The sequence below is a fragment of the Sinohyriopsis cumingii genome, chromosome 6 (assembly GCF_028554795.1).
Source record: "Sinohyriopsis cumingii isolate HCF-2022 chromosome 6, ASM2855479v2, whole genome shotgun sequence".
NCBI lineage: Eukaryota > Metazoa > Mollusca > Bivalvia > Unionida > Unionidae > Sinohyriopsis > Sinohyriopsis cumingii.
Genome location: NC_142966.1, coordinates 68,435,661 through 68,454,710, shown reverse-complemented (window position 1 = coordinate 68,454,710; position 19,050 = coordinate 68,435,661). Strand labels below are relative to the sequence as shown.

The window sequence follows — 19,050 nt, the reverse complement described above, 5'->3', positions numbered from 1 at the left end:
ATAATGTAAGTAAAAATCCATTTGTTTGATATACCATTTTTTTTACTAGTTAATCGTGACCTACCCTCAATGGCAGATTTCAGGCTATTGTGTATTCGCTCTTCTTGGCTAGGTGCGCACGTGGTATTCTATTTTTAGAATGAGCACCTGCCCTGGGAACAACCTCGTTCGTGACCGTGGTTTTGCGTGACTTAAACAACAATGGCGGACGAAGACGGTCTACGTCCCAGTTCGCCAGAAGAAGATTATAATCCTCTTACGGACGATTTGTGAGTTTGCATTTTTCTTGCCTTTCCTAGATTCATCCTGACGCTTGAAGCAATCTGCATGCATATGCAATTTGAATGCGAAATGATGCAAATGTGCATGAGCGGTATTCGGTCGTCGTGGAAGTTCCAAGAACAACCTTTAGTGGAAAAGTGGGAGGGGGGAGGTGCGAAAATGACTGCGACGTAGACGGGAAGGACAGTGAAGATGTGTGCACTGCAGACGTAACATGGTGCATATGGCCTTATACATAAAGGGCTGTATTATTTTTATTCCTATTGGAAATAGCATTGAAAAGTTTCCATAAAACTGATGTAACCCCCATAAGATTGTGCTAACCTTTGCTTGTTATTACAAAGGTGCATGTATTCGTGAATGTTGATCAATTCGTACATCAGGCTTTTAGCATCTGTATGTGCTGATCAGTCAACGAATATCCAGTGGTCATACCCTGTTTAATTTATGGCAGATATGCATCTAAAACTGGTCAAATTGTTGCTTCCTTCCTGATAAGGAGGGAAAATCCCTTTGGTATGATGTGTATCTTGATAATGAAATGCAGATTTTTTTTTTTTAATGGCAGTGTAAATAATGTAAATAAATAAATATATAAATATAATCAGCATTATGAACTATATCACTCCTCATGATTAGCTAATTATGATAACTGTAACCAGTATTGATGAATTTGTCCCATCATGTTTGATGTAAATATGACCAGTATTAATGAATTTGTCCCATCATGTTTGATGTAAATATGACCAGTATTAATGAATTTGTCCCATCATGTTTGATGTAGATATGACCAGCATTAATGAATTTGTCCCATCATGTTTGATGTAAATATGACAAGTATTAATGAATTTGTCCCATCATGTTTGATGTAAATATGACCAATATTAATGAATTTGTCCCATCATGTTTGATGTAAATATGACCAATATTAATGAATTTGTCCCATCATGTTTTGATGTAAATATGACCAGTATTAATGAATTTGTCCCATCATGTTTGATGTAGATATGACCAGCATTAATGAATTTGTCCCATCATGTTTGATGTAAATATGACCAATATTAATGAATTTGTCCCATCATGTTTGATGTAAATATGACCAATATTAATGAATTTGTCCTGTCATGTTTGATGTAGATATGACCAGCATTAATGAATTTGTCCCATCATGTTTGATGTAAATATGACCAGTAATAATGAATTTGTCCCATCATGTTTTGATGCAGATATGAACAACTTTATCAATTCATTGACCCATCATGCTCACGAATATGACCAGTTTTATGATTGTTATGTCCCAGGATTATCACTGTAAACATAATCAGCTTTGAGGATCATATGTCCATTAATGATTATAGTAAATATGACCAGCTTTATGGATCATATGTCCATTAATGATCACAGTAAATATGACCAGCTTTATGGATCATACGTCCATTAATGATCATAGTAAATATGACCAGCTTTATGGATCATACGTCCATTAATGATCATAGTAAATATGACCAGCTTTATGGATCAAAGGTCCATTAATGATCACAGTAAATATGACCAGCTTTATGGATCATATGTCCATTAATGATCATAGTAAATATGACCAGCTTTATGGATCAAAGGTCCGTTAATGATCACAGTAAATATGACCAGCTTTATGGATTATATATCCTTTCATGATTGCATCAATTTAATCTTTTACTCACCATATTTTGGTTCAGTTATGAACTTTTTTCTTTTACTTGGGCAGTGTTTCTTACTTCTGTTTGATTCAGAGGGTGTATGATGGATTCAGTTAAACACCCCATTTCAGTTAAAATAGTGGATTTTTCATTGAGACAAAATGACAATTGGCTTCCTTTCAGCAGAATGTAATGCCTACTCAAATCCCTGTAAAAAAATATCTTGGATCCACCCCAGTATCTTAACCATTTTTAGTTTTTCTTTCATTTGGGCATTTTGTACTATTAAAATGAGTACCACTCCGGTGGCCTAGTGGTTAGAGCGTCTGCCTCGGATGCGGGAGGTCGTGAGTTTGATCCTTCGCCAAGTCATAACAAAGACTTAAACAAAAATGGTATTAACAGCTGCCTCGCTTAGTGCTCAGCTTTAAGAGATTAGTGTTAGGACTGGTCGGCCCAGTGTCAGGATAATGTGACTGGGTGGGACATCATGCCACATGTCTGCGGCATGATGCCCCAGTGCTTGACATCACTAAAAACTGCCACACTGCAGACATTGTAGCAATATGACTGAAAAATTGCTAAAGCTACGTTAAAAATCCAAATCACACACACACACACAGTACCTGGTAGTTTATTGTAAAAGTGCACATAAATTAGATTGTTTTCTAGTTATTATTGTTTACATTTTATTATTATTATCAGAGGTCTCGCTAGGATTTTAAAACTAGGAGTCCAGGACTCCTATTTTGGAAAAAACAGGAGTCCCAGCAGCAAAAGTTGCAATCCCCTACCAGAATCATATTGGGCATACCTAAAGTGGCTAAATTTCCAGATGATTAGAACCAATGGTTGCCAATGAGTTTAAGTTTCTAACTTCTTTACAACACTGATATATAACTCTTGTTTGTCCATTAAAGTGAGAGTTATTTATGACAGGCGAAGGAAACGTCTTACTCCAAGCACTAAGTTAAGCATCACACAGTGTTCCATGTGAAATGTGAAATATCAGTGCTAGCAACATCTAGCAGTCAGTTTAATCCCATTACAATCTTCACCAATTTGCCCCAAAATACTTATCCATATTTGCAAACAGCATTTTGTCTAACTCTCAACATGTCTTGATTTTGAGGTCACATGTACTGCTTATTTGGCTACACTTGTTGTCCATTTGATGTACTCTTACATGAAAGTACATCACTGTGTCTTTCTGTCTTTGTATTCAGTCATTGTAAGTATCAGTACATTTTCATACCACTCTGCAGCTAGTCAGGCCTTTGAACTTGCTGTCATGTTCTCCAGATGTACTCTCACAATGACTACATGTACATCTGGGTGTCTTTCAGCCACTGAATTTTCTCATCGTTTATATCAACACATTTTTCCACTCAGCAGATGATTGAAGCATGACTGGCAAGCCCTTGAATTTGCAGTGTGGCAAATGTGTGCTTATGGAGGACTGTCTTGTATAAGTGATTTTCTGTGATTCCGAGACCTCTGATTATTATTTATTTTGTTGTTGTTGCTAATGTATAATTAGGAGTTTGTCAGGGGGAGTAATTGATTTGTAAAGTTTGAAAATGCTGTTTCATATGTAGTCCAGCCAAAAAGTTCTTGATGATGTCTTTTTCAGTAAATTAGTAATAATTTTCTTTTTTGTCATCCTTCTTTTGCGAAAGGTAGTATACTCTGTCATTAATGTTGTGAAAGGAAGTCTTATTTACATGCAGAAAGTCCAAACCTAATCAGGAAATAATTATTATCATCAGTTCCTCTGAATATAGATAACATATATGTACAAGAAATTTCCTAAATTTTATCAAGCTTTATACATTTTATCCAGTTCTTTTATGTATCCTTCAAATTCCCTGGATGAACACATTTTTTGGAGGACAGGAGCCATGTGTCTGCTTGTACATAGGATGTGCCTTTCAAACCGGACATTGTCAGTCAGAAAACCTTGTGGCCTTACTGCCAAAATCCAACTGAGAAATACCTAAGTGTGCCATACAAAATACAACTATTCTAAATGCATTATGATTCCTTTATTGAATTATTTGCGCAAATGGTTAAAGTATCTTCATCAGATGTGGGAGGTCATGACATCAAATCCCAGCCAAGTCATACCAGAAACTTATTAAAATGGTACTAAAAGCTGCCTAACTTGACGCTCATCATTAAGAGGTTGGGTTAAGACTGGTCAGCCCGGTGTCAGGATAATGTGATTGGGTTTGGCATGATGCCCCAGTGCTATACTTAACTAAACTGCCACACTGCAGACATCCTAGTGATATGACTCAAAATGAATGTTGTGATGGTGTGCCACAAGCAAGTTATTTGATAACCAGTATACATGTACAGTATATGCACTGGCAAGTGCTGTATTATGTCTGGGGTGTTTTTCTGGTCATTGAGGGAAAGGCCATAGTGTTCTTATTGAAGTGCTATAACTCTGTCAGTAGCATTTGTTATATCCTCTGATTTTGCCCACTTGAGAATTGAGTAGTAATGATAGATGGTGGTAGAGATTTTCCATTTGATTTGTAGCTCTACTGGTCATAGACCAGAGGAGCTTACAGGATGATTTGCTAACCATTGTATATTTTCTTTCACCTGTTAGCACAAGTTTGTTATTACTACTTCTTTTTAACTACTTAAAGTATTTCCTTGAAAACTTTACATGCACATTTACCACATAGTCTGGCTGATTCGTAATTGCTAACACACAGTGGCTGTCGTCTTGAAAATCTTGTTATCACTACTTCTAGATGGCTGGTCATTGAGCTGGCATCCATTTTGAAAATCTTGTTAGTATTGCTCCTCAATGATGGAAAGTCATATCAGCATGAGCTTTCCACCATAAGACTTTTTATGATGCCTTGTTGGTCCTAAATGAAAATGGAGCCAGGTTGAGTTCCAATATATCCACCATGGCAGACGACTTGAAAGTTTTGTTATTGCTGAAGAATATCAGAGATGGTTTTAACACTTGGCAGTTTAAAGGAAGAAATGGTCTTTTCTTGAATTTCTGGAAATGATAGCACCTGTTTCTTTTTACTGATTAAGTTTGAGCTGCTGTCAAAGAGACATGGGGATCTCTGTCCAAACAAGACGTGTAAGAATTTTAGGTGAAATACCATCAGTGGTCCAGTTTCTGTGTAACAGAAACTTTATTGTCTTTTAACTTTTACTGATATATGTCCAAAATGTATGCCTTTACCTTTGATGTGAAATCTTTGATAGAATCAAATTAAATTCATACATAACATAAATGCTAAATATTTCTAGTGGTTAAATTTACATTATATAATTATAATTAGTATTCACAGTTTTTATATTCTTTGTGGAATCTAAAGGCACAACGAAAATGGCACTCCCTATTGAAATATGCTGCCAAATTTTTCAAAATACATTGCAATAAAACATCTGCATCCCATTCAGCCAAACATGCATGTTAATGGGTTGGAGAGATAATCCATCAGTTCAGATATGAGCAAATTGATGGGTATATTGTAGGACTTCTCAAGAGAGTTTTATGAAATTTTTGTGTGTTACAGGTGAGGCTACCTTTCTCTTGGGTTTCATTTTAAGCAGGTATGTGTATTGTTAGTTAAATACGTCTTTTATACAAAATGTTATAGAATGGTATGCTGATATAAACTCACATTATACAAAGCTATATTAAGCTTAGTGAAATAAATCAGGTTGTAAAATTTGAGGAATGAAATTCAGTTACCATGCTGGTGTTTATACCATGGGACTGTGTTATACTTGCATGGCTTGTAGTAAGTTTCCAATGTAAAATGGGATCCATGAGGTTTTGGGGGACCATTTTATACTTGATCTCTTGTAGTGAATAACCTCTGCATGTAAATTTTAGATGACATAGTTGAAGCAAAAGCCTTGATTGATTCAAAAGGACCATGAATTATCCATTGTATTGAGAGATCTATGCAGTACTCGCATCTTTTTGGATGATTTAAAAAAAGCTTCTGGATTTTCAAATTTGACTGATTTTAAGTATGAGTCTTTCTCTCTCTGTCTCTCCAATCCCCACCTCCAGCCTACACACCTGATGGATAATGAATTTTCTCTTGTTACTTCAGGAATTCAAGATATGTAATGGTCTGCAGCCATAGTCCAGACACAGAAAGTAGCACTGAGGAAGGGCTGGAGGTCCCAAAGGAGCAACTAGATTCATACACAAGGTCAGGAAGGGATCTTCCATATAGCATCACACCACCTGTCAGCTCTCGTCTCAATAAGAGGGACAAAATTAAGTCGAGAGGGAAACAATCCTACCGAGAATACAAAATGCATGCAGAAAAGAGAAAGAAATCGCCAAGGACATGTGTAAGTGTTATCAAGGAGAACTATGCAGAGACACGACCGTCTTTGTTCGGTTTGACGGGAGTTGATTCTGATGACAATTTTGAAACAAGAGAATCTGTAAGAGAGCAAAAGGAGAAGAAAAGGAAAGAAAGTAGAGAAAGATCAAAAACCACAACAACAAATAGAGCTCATGATCGATTTGTGAAACGACATTCGGATGATTTGACTTCTCTAGCCACCAGTACAGTGGACACTGAAGTTTTAATGCAAACAGTATCGTTAAATTTGGAAAGTTCTGGGCGATTCCGAAGTCTAGCTGCAAAGCCGTTGCCAGTTTCAGTCACTGGAGGGAAATCAGAGTACAGACGGCTTCCATCTTCTTCGAAAATAGAATGTCCTACAGAAAGACTGAATTTTTCCAAAACCTTTACAGCTTTAATTAATATGGGATCTCAAGGTAAGAGAGAAAAGGAGAAAAAAGAGAAGGAAAAATTTTTGTCCAAAAGACAGATAAGCTCTGATGAGGAAATGTGGTTGAATTTCATTTGGATGGAGTTACAAGCATGGCAAAGTGGATGTTCTCTGCAAGATCAAGAGTCAAAAATTTCATTGAAAAAAGAGAAGATACCAAGAGTATTAGATGAAGTATTGAATTTCAGGGTTGATTTTTCAAATATAGATTCTGACAGCATAGGAAATGGTGTGTTGATAAACCGGTCCATAAGTCATGCAAGTTCAAATCTGAGCACACACACCTCCTCTACAGACATATCAGTGTCATATACTACAATGTTTTTGACTAATATTACTTTATCACAACAAAGAGAGGCACTGATTCAGGTGAAAAAATTGTTAGATAAACTAGACAGATGTGAGCAATTATTTCCCACATCGAAGGCTTTTGCCAAAGAATTTCCTCTTTATGGAGATAAGAAATTTGTTTGTAGATTAAAATCACTCAATCTGTGGCTTAATATAACACATGACTTATGTCACAAGTTAAAACTTTTAGGCAAGTTGTTCAATGCACACAGTGTGGCAGGTTCTAACTGGCCAGATGTTAATCTGGAAGGTCCTGAATGTTGTGATAGGACTCTCGCTAGTCATTCCATTAATCAGAACAACATTCCGAAAATTGAGAAAAACTCTGATTCAGAGGGAGATGACATTGCAGAAGAGGAGGTTGAGGAGGAGGCAGACCAAGAAGTTGAGAAATATTCGGATACAGAGACACACTTAACATTGGAACGAAAAGTGACGTTCACCTTCGACAGTTTCAGATCATCGAGGGAAACTAGTCCAGTAAATCTAGATACCCCTTCAGACACTTCGACCCCTTACAAAAATCGCCAGACCAGTCCAATTACTGATTTGTCTCGTGCGTCAAGCGAAGCCAGTCTTGATGATCCGCAACGCAGTTCTGTGTACAGGAACTATGTTGACAAAAGTCTGAAGCGGATTGGGCTGAGTAAGATGATCTTAAGGCTGAGAGATATTCTGAATCGTTCACTGCAGAGGGCAAAAGATGCTCTGGAAAGACCAAGAGGAGAATTATCCAGATCAGATTCAGTCTGCAAGGTATATGCAGCACATACTAATTGTATTGACCATATTATACTTTCTGTAGTTGCTTGCTTAGTGTATATATGGTTTATGGACATATTTTGGTGTAGTTCTGAGACCAGCTACATTCACTGGATAGGGGTATTTAGTTAGGGGTCAAACAATTGATATATTGATGTATTGATAATTCTTTCATGTCGATACACATACAAGAGATGAAGTATCATTACAAAACAATACTTACCCTATGCAGGTTATGTTAATCTTTAGGAGTCATGAATAATAATTGGTCATTTGATATTTCGTTCATTAAATTTAGATTTTATCTGAGATGGCTTTTGCAGGTTCTCATTCTGTGACAAAAAAGAATATCAGTAACACAATCAACCTTCACCAAATTAACAGAAGGTGACTAATGTGGTTCAGAATCTGTCCCCACCCCCAAACAATCTGATGCTAATTATATTAACCTATTAGAATGTTAATCCACTGATAGCATATACCAATGTAAAGAAGACAGTGCTAAATAATTACAATCAATCAGAACTAACTATAGCATCTTCACTCTGTGTGACACACTGGAAGTACTGGCCTCCAAACTTGATCCAAATAGATACAAATCAACAGAGAAACTTCGTGCAAATGTGGCTGTTAAATATTTTAAGTACTTAAAATTTACATGGGGAACAGATTTAGAAGGTCGAAACTGCAAGAGTTATGGTTGCTTTGCATTGTTGACATCGAGTGTTTCCTGTAATGTTTCATCATCTGTACCCCAAATCTTGACCCTGTGTGCCTCCCCGAGTGCACTTTTTATGTCAAGAAAAAAATCAAAATATATGCCTGCAACTTTTCATTAGTAGATGCCCATTCATGTCTCTTGGCACTGGCAAGAAAGGGCCATAGTTAAAAAAAGTGATACAAAGTAAATAATGGGGTGGCAGTGAATATCTGTTTTAGAACGGTGTATCTGGCAATCAGAATATTCAAGGTTTGTTGTACTCAGCTGAATTGCAATTGAAAGTGTTTCGCAGCCGTTAGAGTAACCTGTTTATGAGGTTCAAGTCACCCCTATGGCAAAGAAGATTTAATTTTTTTGAGGTTGAAATAATAAGATAAAGAGACATCATTTATGCAAATATGCAATTTTTCATTTAATGATTTGTTAGTTTGGAAAGAAAAATAAAAAAAATCCAGAAGTATTTATTATAATAAATGCTGATAGATAGTGGGTGTCATCGTAAAATAAATGAGGACAAGATCTGAAATGGAAAATTCCATGATACAGCTTGTTTCAGGTTAACCATACATGTATATTCAAACATGTCAGGTGAACCATACATGTATATTCAAACGTGTTAATGTTTTCATGAGTTATGAAGACATGATAAACTTTGTATTGCAATAAATAAATGTCCAAGGAAAATGAGATAGTTCAGTGCAGACCGTAATGCTGAAGTGGCAAGACCATTGAAGAAAATATATTATCTCATATTTATAGCACAGTTAGTACATGGCTGTGAGTCTCAAAGTGGATATGTGAGAAAGCTTGCCAGTAGCATCTCATGGGTCTGTGATTTTCCTTGGTTCTTTGTTCATGGAGTCCTGAATCGCCTGTCATGTGCAGAAAAATGTCATTAAACCCACAACAACAACAACCTTAACTGGATAAAGGCATTAGCTATATTCACTGGCATTTGGTTATTTGGTTTATTAATACGTTGGTTTAGTTTTGCGACCACACCATGATGAGACTGGCTACAGTCACTGGGCAAAGTTATTTTGTTCATGGGTATGATGGTTTAGTTTTGAGACCACACAATGATGAGACTGGCTACATTCACTGGGCAAAGTTATTAGGTTGATGGACATGATGGCTCAGTTATGAGACAGCTACAATCTGTAGATAAGGTCATATGGTTAAAATTAGTGTGCTTCTGGGACCATCTACACACTGGATAAGGGCATTAGGTTAATTGGTTCATAGACATATCTTGGTGCAGTTATAAAACTAGTTACGTTCTGAATATAAGGGCATTGGCAGGGATGATTATTTTAAAAAATTCCACTGTAATCCCATATGCAACATATGGGCAGCCTGCTGTCAGGATAATGTGACTGGTGGGACATGATGCTACATGTCTGTGGCATGATGCCCTAGTGCTAGACATGACTACAAACTGCAGACATCATTGAGATGTGACTGAACATATTTTAAAAATGCATTCAGAATCCAAAACACACACACACACACACACAACTTTTTGGAACACACACATTACTAATTACATGTAATAAATGTAACTCCCCCATCTGTCCAGCTTTATGGAATGTGTCCTGCATGTTTATACCTAAGATTATGAAACAATTTCCTTTTATCATTGTGTGTTTTCTGGTCCAATAAATTCAGTTAATTCCACCACCACCACCTTAGGGTAAGCATTCAAGAATATGAATACAAGTTTTGGGGCAAATTTATTAGAACATTTATTATTGTTGCACAACAGATATCTGGTAGTTGGCCGCCCCTGACCAGAAACGTGGCTGTATGTTATGTTTTTTTGAGTTTACATTATTGCAGTTCATGCTGTCGTCAACTGTCCAATACATTAGTCTTCTACTAGAGTATAGGCATTCAGTGTGTCAAGTCAAAGGTGAAAGATACCACCACCGTATGTTGGTGTGTTGACATAATACAAATCATTTCCAAGTCTTGTGTGTTGAAGGATTCTGATGGAGGGTCTAGTAGTACGGAATGTGAGTACCTAATCAGATAAGTAGGTGACAGTGTTGGATTAGTTCAGCTTGTTACCCATAATAATCACCCAAAACAACTATGGAATGTACATATATGGAGATAATCAGGTGACTCACTATAGATACCCAAAGGCACAATTTAAGGATCAAATATTCTTGACTGGATAAAATATACAGAATTCCATTATAATTTCTAACATAAATTTGCTTACATATTTTTTTAAGTTCCATGATTGGGTTTTCACAGTGGGAAAAATGGTTGTCTGGCATTACTTTCTGGTTATATCATGCAGTGGATTTTCTGTGTCATATTAGGTAATTGATTCACAGACTGGACATAGGTTGGTGTAATTCTAAGATAGCTACACTTACTAGATAAAGGGCATTAGATTAATTAGTGTAATTCTGAGACTAGATACATTCATTGGAAAAGGGCATTTTGCTAATTACAGGGTTCCCACGCTGTCGGGAGAAATGATTATTTTTTTCCCGACCATGAAAAGTCCTATAATTTCGCAGATATTGATGAAAGTCAGGAAAAACCTAGTTTTTTTTTGCCACCACTTGATGCCTGAAACAATCACGCAACTGAATCATAACTGACTGATTGTCGGTTACAGTTATCGAGTTCTAACTATAATATTCAGAGGGTGCAGTATGTATCATTTGGATGCTTGTAATAAATATATATGCTGAGTCAATCCAAACACTCAGTGGATTAGATTCGTCTTGTAGACTTTTATTTTGATATCTGTATCTTTCCTTACATGGAAGCTATGAAAACCACTCTAGCATCACAAGAGGCAAATATCATGTTGGCAAAGCGTAGCAGCTTACCGGATAGCCTAGCAAACTTTAAACGTTGTTAGATTGAGTGATGCATGCATGAAATGGATACCAAAATTACTTACTGTCTCAGAAATTGTGATTATTAAAATCGGAGTTGATGAAATGTGACCTGGTACTCACGATTTGAATTGCTAGTCACATGGGTACACAAATCTAGCAACCCACATTTTCAACTGTTGTAGAGAGAAAAAATATTAAATGAAAGTCATATACAGTGTACTGGTTGTAATTAAAATACAAAAATGAAAGAACACAAAGTTTTCCATATTTATATATTCCAGTAACAACTTCTGGAGTTTTGTTGCATCACAGGACTACCATATTGACATTTGCTCTCACCTTGATAAATCAGACTGGACAGATTGCTGGTTTTTACAAAAAGTGTCTGACTTTCATTTAATATAATTGAATTTCTCTACAACAAGATTAAAATGGAGTTTGTTGTTGATATGACGTGACTAATGGACTTCGATATCGTTGTTTGAGATTTCTGAAGTGACTAGTAATGCAAATGGCGAGTACCAGGTCAGGTTTCATCAATACTGTAGTTTGGTCTAGTCTGTCAGCGGAATAAAGACATAATGAGAAAATACATCATTTTTCTATCGATTTCATGCAGGTATAAAGTTGATATAACATAAGTTTAAATTTTCTAGGCCCGACGGTAAGCGATTACCTTACGTCGCTATCGTACCACAGCAGCAAATTCCAAATTTTTGATATGCAATTGCAACGACCCCACACTCCAGCTTAAATGTCCCCAATATGAAAAATGGGGTGGGAATATTCGGAAGAAACCCGGATGAGAAAATCCAGATTTGTAGTCCAAATTGCTGAATCTCAGAGCTGAAATGAAAAATTGTCATCCCTTGTATTATATATTTTAAAAAACTATTCAAGCCCTTGTATTAATACAGGTTTGTGGACTGGTTTAATGAATTACAAGAAGACAAGTTGATTTTACAGAAAATTCAGTCCTTGTTTATACACGTACAACAGTATATAATTTTGAAGGTCTTTTGTCAAAATTTAAATCAACCCTTTTGAAAATATTTTTTAAATGATGGATTTTAACAAGATCTTCTTAAGTAGATTAGGGTGTTTGATAAATCCTGCTTGGGATTTTATTGGCACAGATAAATTCAGGGTTAAACTCTCTTCGTTACAAGACAAGATTCTAATTATTTGCATTTATTGTTTTTTATATACTGTAATAGGAAATGTTAGCTTTCTATAAGATGCATATATATATATATATTGCTATAGAATTCTTTAGTATTAAAGGTTTGATAGGAAACAAAACTAATTTATGTTCATTATCTTGTTCCCACTTAGCAACATAATGCAGGTCTGCAAAATAAAGTTAGAATGTTTATTTTGTACATTGAAATGTCTTTACATGCCAATTACAGGAATATAATCAAACTTGTTTCGTGCGATACATTTTGTAGTTTTGTACATGATCATCTTTTCTGGCTTTTTGATTTTTTGGAGAGTCTTGAAAGAGAACCATCTTTAGATATAGAAAATGCATGTTTTGTAATCTAAAATGTTCTTTATTACCAATCAGTAATGGTCATATGTGTACCTTGAAAAAATTAATTTCTTCCTGGAAATGACCTGGACATTTATCTTTAAAAAAGCATCGAAACCATGTAATTAGTTACTGGATGTAGACTGGTGTTATTCTGAGATCAGCTACACTCACTAGATAAAGGGTATTTGGTTAATTAGTGAAGTTACATGATTAGTTACATTTTCATTGGAAAAGGGCATTAGGTTAATTAGTATAGTTCTGATACCAGCTGCATTAACTTACAAGAGGATACTGCTAAATTGCAAGTAACATCACAGGCACCAATTGCGGTTTATATAATTATTTTATATATCAGTGCATTTATTGCTATCCTTCAAAGAACCATAAGAAGTCAAGTTGCAGTTCAAGATGTTATGGCCCAATCATGCTGATCACATTTTCACTTTGTAAGCACTGTGTAGCAGGATGTAAAGCAATAGCAACCGCACAGGCACAAAGGGACAATGGAAGAGTCAGTGCAGTTTGTGCATTGTCAGAGTTTGTAATAGCCATCTGTTTGCATGCATATCTTGTTCTTTTAGTATAGGTGGTTTCATTAGAAGTCTAAGGAAGCAGATTTTATCCACTTTTTTGACATAAGACACTGGTTACTCTAATTGGGGATGTTATCATGTTTTGTTTTCTTCTGAATTTCAGATGTATTTGTCAAAAACATTTTACAAACTGAATCTTGTCATAATAAAAGGATAAAGACAGCAGCAAATAATATAATAGTATGGGATTAAGTTTGGCATGAACATTGCCAATGCCCTATGCCTATTGCCAAAGCTTTACACATAAATAGCTGTCAGTTATAAACCATAACATGCAGATTGGTGAAAGGTTGAGTTTCAGATTGATTCAATTAAACTGCATCATTTTGGTTATTGTATACTGAAAACACATTTTGAACTTTTGGTGACCATTATAGCCTAAATTGTAACCCTTCCTGGACTGAAATAAATACCATATATTCTGAGTTACAAGTCCAATTCAATTGCCAACTGCATAATCCAAGATCTGCTGTTGCAGACCTTGAGCAGGCTTTATGGTTGTTGTTGTTGTAGGGTTTAACGCCATTTTCAGCACACGATAGGCTATACATGGCGGCCAGTATTAATGGTGGAGGAAGAACCCGGGAAAACCCCGGAAAGAACCACCGACCCACGAGAAGCTACTGGCAAGCTTTCTCACATATCCACATTGGCCGAACCTGAGACTCGAACCCACACAGACAGAGGTGAGATGGCAGTGATCAATAACGAAGAGCGTTTTAGACCACTCGGCCACTCGGGGCCCCCAGGCTTTATGGATTGCTTCCCCTTGGGGTAAAGAAGAAGCTTGTGGACTTTATCAAAGACTGAAAGAACAAAAATTGTTTCTATACAGTAATGTTACCTCTGTATACATATACCGTGACCAAAGTTGGTGGATGACATACAGCAGGGTAAATAAGTTTGTAGGTTTTGTGGACAAAAGTTTAAAGGTTATGGTAATTTTGGCTGAAAAAAGAAAATGTTTTCTGCAAAATAACATTCTTTCTACACCACAGACCAAGACCAAATATTATGTAAAGCTTGCTCTCTGGATAAGGGAGAATATCGATTTATGGGGGAAAATGGTAATGGTTAAGGCCATTGTGAATGGGATAAGAAAAAGTTTCTCTGCAAACATTTTGGTTTAAACTGGATCTTGACCAAAGCCTGTGGAAGGCTTGTGCTTTAGATTTGGGGATCCTAATGTTGGAGGTTAGGGTCATTTTGGCTTAAAGAAGAACAAGTTTTATTGAATAAATGTTGTTCCAGAGCAAGTTCCTTGACCAAATTTTGTGGATAGCCATTTTCATGTTAAGCTTAATTAAAAAAATAATTGTTTTTGTGCAGCGAGTTTAGTTCAAGGCTGTGTACCTTGACCTAGGGTCGAGGCCATTGTAATTCATTGATCAGTCATTTTTTTTGTCGACTGCTTCGGTGGCCTAGTGGTTAGATGCGGGAGGTCGTGGGTTCCATCCCTGGCAGAGTCATAACAAAGACTTTAAAAAATGGTACTAACAACTGCCTCGTGGCATGATGCCCCAGTGCTAGACATTACTACTATAAACTGCCACACTGCAGACATCGTAGCGATATGACTGAAAAATTGTTAAAGCTACATTCAAAATCCAAATTTAACACACACATCTTTGGTGTCAACTATGCCGCATTAGTGCCTATATATAGGAATGTTAAACATGGGGCTGTCATATACTGTGCTGTTCACAATTCTTTTGTGGAGATGCTCAAGCCAGAATTGGTAGGTTGGAAGTTGGTACATGAGCACAGTGGGTCACCTCTGTGGTTTACATTATATAACATATGCTTCGATTTTTTCATTTAGTTTTCTTGAAACATTTTTGGCATTCACTTAAAGATCCTTTGTCAGTTACCATGATATTTATTTTATAAGGAGAAATGTCTGTTATAAATAAGTTGTTATGATAAATAGGCAGTGCATTCTTCAATTTTCCAAGATGTCACTTGATTTTATGTGTATTGCTGATTCAGTCACTGGAATTACATGAGAAGTATGATTAGGGACTAGGGATTAGGTCCTTTGGATACGGATTAGGGGACTATGGAGGTATAACAAACATAGTTCTCCAGGAGGTCAGTTGATTTATTCATGTACATGTATTACCAATTTTGCCACTGGAAGTAGGTGAGAAGGATAGGGATGGGTATTCCAATAACCCCATCTACACCTTGGCAGATCGAACAGCTATTTTGGTGCTTTGTCCTTTTGACATCCATTTGATTTCATGTGTTGCCTCCCATAGTATGTAATGCCAATTAACCAGTAGCGTGGTACATTGTACATCAGCTGAAAACGGTGTGTGGCAATTGACTTAAAAAGGATGTTTTGTAAGTTTAGCATTGAAAGTATGACTATGTACCAGAGGGAAGCCATTACAGGTTTATTTGAGTGAAAGGTATTTGTGCAAAACACGGACTGGTACTGGAGAGTGCTTATTTATCAGTCCATTCAAGCTGTGTACTCCCTTTGTCTCGATCACATAGGAACAGTGTTCAAATTTAACAACTTAAGTTTGATTGGATGCGGTGGCTTGCTGCTACATCCAGTGAAATACATTACCCGAAATACAGAAATATCTGCTTGATATGCCAAGGTGTAGATAGGCTTATGGGAACCTTGGCTAGTGAAGATGAAGAATGGGGGACTAAGGAAGTATAACAAATGGGTTTTCTGGAGGTCATTTGATTTGTACCAGTAATGCTGATTCAGCCAGTGGGATTGGGTGACAAGGGCAGGGATTGGAGGACAAGAACAAACAGGGCTGCCCTTGAGGTCAGTTGATTTATACCAGTAATGCCCATTCAGCCACTGAAATTGGGTTCATAGGATAAGAATTGGAGGACTAGGACAAACAGGGCTGTTGATTTAGATAAGTAATGCGAATTCAGCCACTAACTAGGACTAGGTGTTCAGGATAATGATTGTGGGACTAAGGAGGTACATTATAACAAACAGGGTTGCCCTTAGGTTTTGAAGAAACTGGGTTAAAGGGTGATGGTAGGTCCTTGCTTAGTTGAGGTTAAGATTGGGGAGGGTCCTCAAGTCAAAATTGATTTTAGGAATTTCATGTCCTTATTATCAGGCTATCATTAACACATTAACCCCTGCCAACGAGTTTACATGGCAGGAGGTAGTAGCCTACTGCCGAACTCTGTAGCGTCACGGTCATGTATGATACACTAAAGTGGGTGGTATACACTAAAGTGGGTGGTATTATAGAAAGGTAGACAGATGTAGCTCTGCAATGATACCAAATAATCTGTGTTGCACTACAAAATACAGAGGGAAAAACCTCATTTTTTGGACCTGATTTTTTCCCCCCACTCAAAATGTGCCTGTGGTTGGATTTGGTTTTGTGTCTGGATTTTATACTTTTTGGTCTCATATCTAAGGCAGACCAGTATGAACTGCAGACAGACAGACGAACCTTTGCAAAAAGTAGGATATGATGGGCATTTGGAATAAAGAGTGGTCTTGATATGAAAATAATGGATCCTTTAAGCAAAAAAAAAAAGGAACTTTTACCCTTCTGCTCATGCGTGAGCCAAATAGCCAATGAAAAACGATGTTTCTAACATAACTAGGCATTAGGTTATTTGAAAATCACTTGGAAATTGATGTATTAGGATGTGTTCAGAAATAGCTTTCAAAATGTGTTTCCTACTTGAATTTCAGGCGAAAACGATAAAAACCTAGAGGGGTTAATGTGTTAAATAAAAGCAGTAAAAACATTGTTTTTTTGGGGGGGTGTCTTTCATTATTTGATTGTTTATGAGATGATTGTACAAATCATTGGTAGTTCCTTACTTGAACTTTAATTGTAGTCAATTTGCTGTCACATTATTTTGTCTTGCTGCTCGACAAGTCTTCCTGACCTGTTATTCTGAACAGGATCCATACTGTTGGTTGATGAAGGTGAAATATTCATCCCATTGCCTTTTATTTCACCAAATACACTGGAGAAGTGAAGTTAACTTCATCTTTCTTGAGGGGACATCTTTACACCCTCCCCTCTTTTGGGTACTTGTGAAAAAATGTTATACAGTATTTTTATGCTTTTGTCATCAACTTTTATGTCAGAGTAATGGTTTTTTATGTTGGCAGTTACATATCAGTCTACAGTGTACCTGCGAAGCTTTTTGCCCATTTTGCTTCATTCATACAATTTTCTCCTGCATGTTAAATGTTGGACTCTATCAGCAAAGCTTCTGCATTGTTTTCTGTTTGACAAGATTAAAAACAGAAGACATGTGCTTGTGTCTGTGTGCAGACAGAATTTTGATGCACAAAAATGAAAATTCAGTTCGAGTGACGACAGGTTTTGTCCACTGATGAGGTATTTTGTAAACCTGATCAAAAACAGCACTTATTAAGAAATCAATATCCTCTGCAACCCTCTTATCAACACTGACACTATCATGTCATAAAATATATATTGTTTTCTGTTTTTAATCTTTTTGTTGAATATTTTTAAAATGTAATAGAGATATAAGATTCTGTCCAGAGTATCTGGCTGTTAAGCCTTAAATTGCCATTTTAAACTGATTTCCTTACCCCTTAGAGACTAGCCTGAACAAATTGAAAAAAAATACATTGGGCCCTAGGAGTCTGAGTGGTCTAAGGCACACTCCTTTACAGATCACTCCTGCATCTCCTTTGTCCATGTGAGTTAGAGTCTCAGCTCAATCAACATGTGTGAGAAAGCTTGCCAGAAGCTTTCTGGTTCACATTTATTCCTCTGGCACATATACTGCCCACCACATATAGCCTATCTTGTGCTGAAAAATGGCATGAAACCCCATAACACAAACCTGCAAATATCCAGCATAAATGTACTAGATGACTTGTAGGGAAATACTCCATGCATTGACCATAGTTTGAAATTTATGTGAATCTGCTGTTGCATAACAAGCATTCCATTGGACCACTCTCATGGTCTAGTAGTTGGACCATCCGTCTCAGATGCGGGAATTGTTGGTTTGAACCCCAGCTGAGTCATACCAAAGACTTACAAAAATGGTATCAACAGCTGCCTCACTAGGTACTCAGCATTAAGAGGTTAGTGTTAGAACTGGTCGGCCTGGTATCAGGATAGTATGAGTGGTTGTGACATTATGTCTGCAGCATGATGCCTGAATCAGTTAAGCTAATGACATGGTTAATTTCTGATCATGGCTTATTTAACATAGCCATGTGCAGAGAAATTTATTGTACAGTAGCCTCGAGTAGGTTGAAAATTTGGCTAGCAAATAAGTTTCTGTCACTTTCCCAGAAATGTATACAGAATATCAGGAACAATCCAGATTATAGTTGTTTTTGTGAAAATCGTGATTTTAAGCAAGTAGACCATTTTAGGATTTTTCTACCCCTGGCAGTGGTGTTACCAATGAAAAAAGCATGTTGAAGTTTTGACATTTGTTGGTGCATTACTTTCCTCAGGTC

The 19,050-nt window shown here is 36.7% G+C and overlaps 1 protein-coding gene across 1 annotated transcript in view; it reads left to right on the top strand.

Annotated features, from left to right (window-relative positions):
* The first annotated feature begins 212 nt into the window (after positions 1–212).
* Positions 213–19,050, top strand: part of LOC149797136 (mitogen-activated protein kinase kinase kinase 4-like) — a 116,956-nt gene continuing 98,118 nt past the window's right edge. Inside the window, exons 1-3 of the mRNA XM_089961807.1 lie at positions 213–269; positions 5,516–5,552; positions 6,065–7,868. Coding sequence (XP_089817933.1) covers positions 6,081–7,868 — 1,788 coding nt within the window. The 5' untranslated portion in view covers positions 213–269; positions 5,516–5,552; positions 6,065–6,080. The remainder of the gene's footprint in view (positions 270–5,515; positions 5,553–6,064; positions 7,869–19,050) is intronic.